This window comes from Bidens hawaiensis, unplaced genomic scaffold, assembly GCF_021521415.1.
Source record: "Bidens hawaiensis isolate Kalapana, Puna unplaced genomic scaffold, B.hawaiensis_p1.1 tig00002423_1, whole genome shotgun sequence".
NCBI classification, from domain to species: domain Eukaryota; kingdom Viridiplantae; phylum Streptophyta; class Magnoliopsida; order Asterales; family Asteraceae; genus Bidens; species Bidens hawaiensis.
In genome coordinates, this window is record NW_027491133.1 from 727,158 (window position 1) to 731,798 (window position 4,641).

A 4,641-nucleotide genomic window follows, 5' to 3' on the forward strand; every position below is an offset into this window, starting at 1 on the left:
TCTCTCTCGGCCGTATGAGGTGTAGTGTATGTGTGTGTTTTTGAGTGTGTAGAGATAAGATGGAAATGAATGATGGTTTAGGGTTTAAGGGTGGTTTAAGAGGGTATTTATACCTCTTGAAGCCCATGGACCTAAAGCCCATTACCACTTAATCCACCTTAATTAATCCAAGTCCATGATCCGTTCTTACTCGATATTAATTAATAAAGCGAGATCACTAAATGTAACTTTCTTTATTTAACGTTATAATATTTTAGGATGTTACAAAACGTCACAAAGCTTCAACAAGTGAGCCCGAAAAGAATGAAAATCAGCAAGAACGTGATAATTTTGAAGCTTAACCACAAGCAAATATCAATGAAGTGGATCTTAACCTTCTTGAAAGAGATCCCGCTAAACGAATAACAATGTGGAATTATCCGGTTATTTAAGGGAGCAAATAAGACGAGCTTATTTATCTTTAGGACCTTTCCAAATACATTTAAATGAGTATCGTGCCAAAGGTTCAAAGAAGCATCCTCATAGATTCCAATATTCTTGGTTCGTTGTTTTCCCTAATTGGTTAGAGTATTCTCCAACAACACATTCTTCTTATTGCTTTCTTTGTTATATATTTAATGATACACCAAATGTGGGCAACGGTCATGATGCATTTACTGTTAAAGGATTTGACAATTGGAAAAAAGTTAATGATGGGAAAAAGTGTGCATTCTTGAAGCATATTGATTGTTCACAACATAGAAGGGCCGTGGAATTCAGTGAAAACCTGTTGAACCAAGCAACACACGTTGATAATCTCATAGAAAAACAAACTGAAGAGGAATTATTGAAGAAACGTATACGATTAAAAGCTTCAGTTGATACAGTTCGTTGGTTGACATTCCAAGCTTGTGGTTTTCGAGGACATGATGAAACTTTTAATTCCAAAAATCAAGGTAATTTTCTTGAACTCTTAAAACTTATAGCCTCTTATAATGATGAATTTGCAAAAGTTATTTTAGAGAATGCTCCTTACAATTCAAAGTATACTTCTGGAAAAATTCAAAAAGAAATACTTGGAATTATTGCTAATAACTTTCGAAAGCACATTCGTAGTGAAGTTGGGGATTCATACTTTTGTGTTATGGTTGATGAGTCACGAGACGAGTCGAAAAAAGAGAAAATGGCCATAGTTCTGAGATTTGTTGATGTAGAAGGGATTATACGAGAAAGTTTTTTGGATTTGGTTCATGTTACGGATACCTTTTCATTAACTCTGAAAAATAATTTGTGGAGACAACTATTGCGGTATGAGTTTGATGTTAGCAAAATTCGTGGCCAAGGATATGATGGTGCTAGCAATATGAGAGAGGAATGGAATGGATTACAGGCACTTGTTATTAAGGATTGTCCTTATGCATATTATGTTTATTGCTTTGCTCACAGATTACAACTTGCCTTGGTTGCTGCTTCAAAGGAAATTATTCCTATAAATCAGTTTTTTAATAACTTAGTGTCTATAATCAATGTAGTTTGTTCTTCTAGTAAGCGTCATGATGAGTTACAAAAGGCAAAGGGAGTGGAGATTAAAGAATTATTGGAACTTGGTGAAATTAAATCGGGTAAAGGGGAAAATCAAGCAACCACATTAAGAAGAGCCGGTGATACACGTTGGGGTTCCCATTATCGTTCTGTTTGCAGTTTGCTTAACATGTTTCATATCGTGTTGTTCTCAAGGGAGTAATTAGTGACACGTCTGCTAGTTCTTCTCATCGTAGCGATGCTGATGCAGTTTACTCTCACACTAAATCATTTGAGTTCATGTTTATTCTTCACTTGGTAAAGGAAGTAATGGGTAAAACTGACATTCTTTCTCAAGCCCTACAAAAGAAATCCCAAGATATTCTTAATGCCATGGAGTTAGTTACGGCAACAAAAGGGAATCTAAATGATTACAGAAACAATGGATGGGATTCTTTAATTACACAAGTAAAGTGTTTTTGTGAAAAACATGAAATAGATATGCCGAAAATGGATGCTTCGTATACTTCTACTCGGTATCGGCCTCGTAAAAAAGATAATCAGGTAACTTTTGAACATTTTTATGGAGTAGATCTGTTTACATCCACCTTGGACAAACAATTACATGAGTTGAATAGTAGATTCAATGATCAAGCTGTTGAGTTGTTATATCTTAGTTCTACTTTAGTTTCAAAAAAACAACCTAAAGCGATTAATATTGATGACATTTGTCTTCTTGTTGAGAATTATTATCCCGCTGATTTTACGGAGCAAGAGAGAATTCAACTACGGTATCAATTGGAGCTTTTTAATATTGAAAAATCCCAATCTAAGTGACGCATCCACTCTTGCTGATCTATGGCAAAGTCTTGTGAAAACTTAAAAACGCGAGACATATTATTTGCTTGATAGAGTGGTTCGACTGATCTTGACTCTTCCGGTTTCTACCGCAACAACAGAGAGGGGATTTTCAGCAATGAAAATGGTAAAGAATCGTCTTCGTAATAGGATGTCTGATGAATTTCTTGCGAATAACTTGGTGGTTTACATCGAAAGAGAAATTGCTGAAAAATTTGATTCGAAATCAGTAATCGATGAATTTAAAGACCTTAAAGGTTGTCGGGCTCAATTGTAAATTTTCTTCTTTTGTCGTTTATGTGTAAGAAAATGTTATTATTTTTTTTGGATTTATGGTTTTTTTTTTGTTATAAATTTGGTTGGTTTATATGTATGAACTTATGATTAATCTATTTTTGATCCCCCCCCATGTAATTGTTCAAGTTCCGCCACTGTGGACGGCAGTGTGAGGGCTGTATTTTGGGTGTGGAGTTTAGACGAGAGCAGCAGCCCTTTGGCTGTTTGGCACACAAATCAAGAAGGTATCACCATTATGACGTAAGGCTAATCTCGTTGTAACATCCTTTGGGTGAACGGTTCGTTAGGTTAAACATTAAACTTTGTTTTATTTATGTTTGGATTTGTTTTTGACATTGACAACGTTGTATGAACATATTGATGTGTTAGTTTATTTAAACTATTTGTATGTGTTAGTAATCCTTGCTTTAACAACTTATTCAGTTGATGACAAAACCTAGTAGCTTGTTGGGTGACATAGAGTAGGTCGATTCACACTAATAAATAGGGTAATTGAAATTATAAAAGATCGGATGACAAATATCAGTTTTCGATTACCACCTAAATTAACCAACTTTCCAACACCATGTCTATGTGGTGTCCAATTAATAAAACGAGTTTTTGTGAAACCCAGAACCTGAAACCTGGAGAATGTTGCATTTTCTTTAAATTGTTTTTAGAATTAATCTTTTAATTTTCGCTTGAAATCGTTTGTCCATCTTAGTTAGTTAATTTTATATTAAAAATCAAACAAACTTTGTAATACTGACCACATGCTTTTCGTGGATACGATACCCTAATTACTCTAACTATTTAGCTTAATTAGGTTTTTGAATGACTAAAACGACGGTCATCAAAATGGCGCCATTGTCGGAGCTAGTGTGCTTAGTGTTGCATTACTTGTTTGATTAAAATATATATATATATATATATATATATATATATATATAGTTAAAAAAACAAATATATTTTTCTTTTAATTTCTTTTTGTATAAGTTTGGTATTACGCGTGGTATTCTTGTCTTTGCTTGTGCAGGAGCTTATTATCGTGTTGGAAGCGTACGTGTATTTCGGTTATGAGTTATTACAGTAATCAAAGTCCACCAGGTAGCCCATTGTACCCACCATTCTCATAAAAACAACAATTTTCAAACTTTGACCTGCCACATCTTCAAACCCAAAACCAATATGAATATGATGAGTTTGATGAAATTGTGCCTTCAGTGCCACCATTTAATCAAAGAGGTCAGAACCGGGTCAAGTTCGGTCGGCAAAGGTATAATGGTGATCAACAGAACGATTATGGAGGATATCAGGGTCAGGATGAGTATATGGATGGAGTGCATACGGCGAATCACAAAGCCCCAGTTAGAAGCGTTGCCAGTCATTTTGTGCCTATAGTACCAAAGAACGCCTCACTGTTCGAGCCACCACATCAGAATGCAAGATCTTTTGAGGCACCAATTCAGAATTGCTATGAAGGAGGTCAAAGTAACTATCAAAGCGACTTGCAGAATCAAGGGAATAGGCAAATGGGTTAGCATGGGTCGGATGATAACTCCATCAATGAAATATTGGATACAATTATTGAGTTAATGATGGATATTCAAAAAGGCAACGAGATCAGAGATAAGGAAATCAAGGCATTGTCACAGCAGGTTGGACAATTAACTGAAGAAGTGGCAATCATCATAGAGATCAAGATAAGCTTTGTAGTGATACTCAAATATGTCTAGCTCACAAATCCTCTAACACAACGAGTTTCCACATAAATTATTTAAGTACTCGTCCTTTTTCTGAAATTTCTATTATTGAAACTCATTCACCACAATGTGTTGAGGGTGGGGTGAATGATGTAATCGAGTTTAAGGGTGAAAGTGAATATGATCAGGAAGTTAAAAGTTTTACAAAGTCTAAAAATGATTCAAATAACATGTTTTATGAAATTAGTAATGAAATTAGTAATTAGAATGTGAAAGTTCCATTTCCAATGGCTTTACTTGCACC

General features: G+C 34.9%; 1 protein-coding gene across 1 annotated transcript; it reads left to right on the top strand.

Annotated features, from left to right (window-relative positions):
• Positions 1–485: 485 nt before the first annotated feature.
• On the top strand, positions 486–4,370 carry LOC143619221 (uncharacterized). Its single transcript, XM_077091202.1, has 7 exons — positions 486–561; positions 666–1,672; positions 1,717–2,291; positions 2,413–2,631; positions 3,671–3,741; positions 3,859–4,170; positions 4,249–4,370. The coding sequence occupies exons 1-7, from the start codon at positions 486–488 to the stop codon at positions 4,368–4,370; spliced, it is 2,382 nt and encodes a 793-aa protein (XP_076947317.1).
• Positions 4,371–4,641: the final 271 nt, after the last annotated feature.

What these genes read in the sequence shown, in the direction of transcription:
- LOC143619221 (XM_077091202.1), top strand. Translation starts at nt 486, where the DNA reads ATGAGTATCGTGCCAAAGGTTCAAAGAAGCATCCTCATAGATTCCAAT. An exon ending in CAAGAGAGAATTCAACTACG is followed by an intron (nt 2,292 to 2,412) that starts GTATCAATTGGA and finishes TTTGCTTGATAG; the next exon opens with AGTGGTTCGACTGATCTTGA. An exon ending in TCAAGGGAATAGGCAAATGG is followed by an intron (nt 4,171 to 4,248) that starts GTTAGCATGGGT and finishes ATATTCAAAAAG; the next exon opens with GCAACGAGATCAGAGATAAG.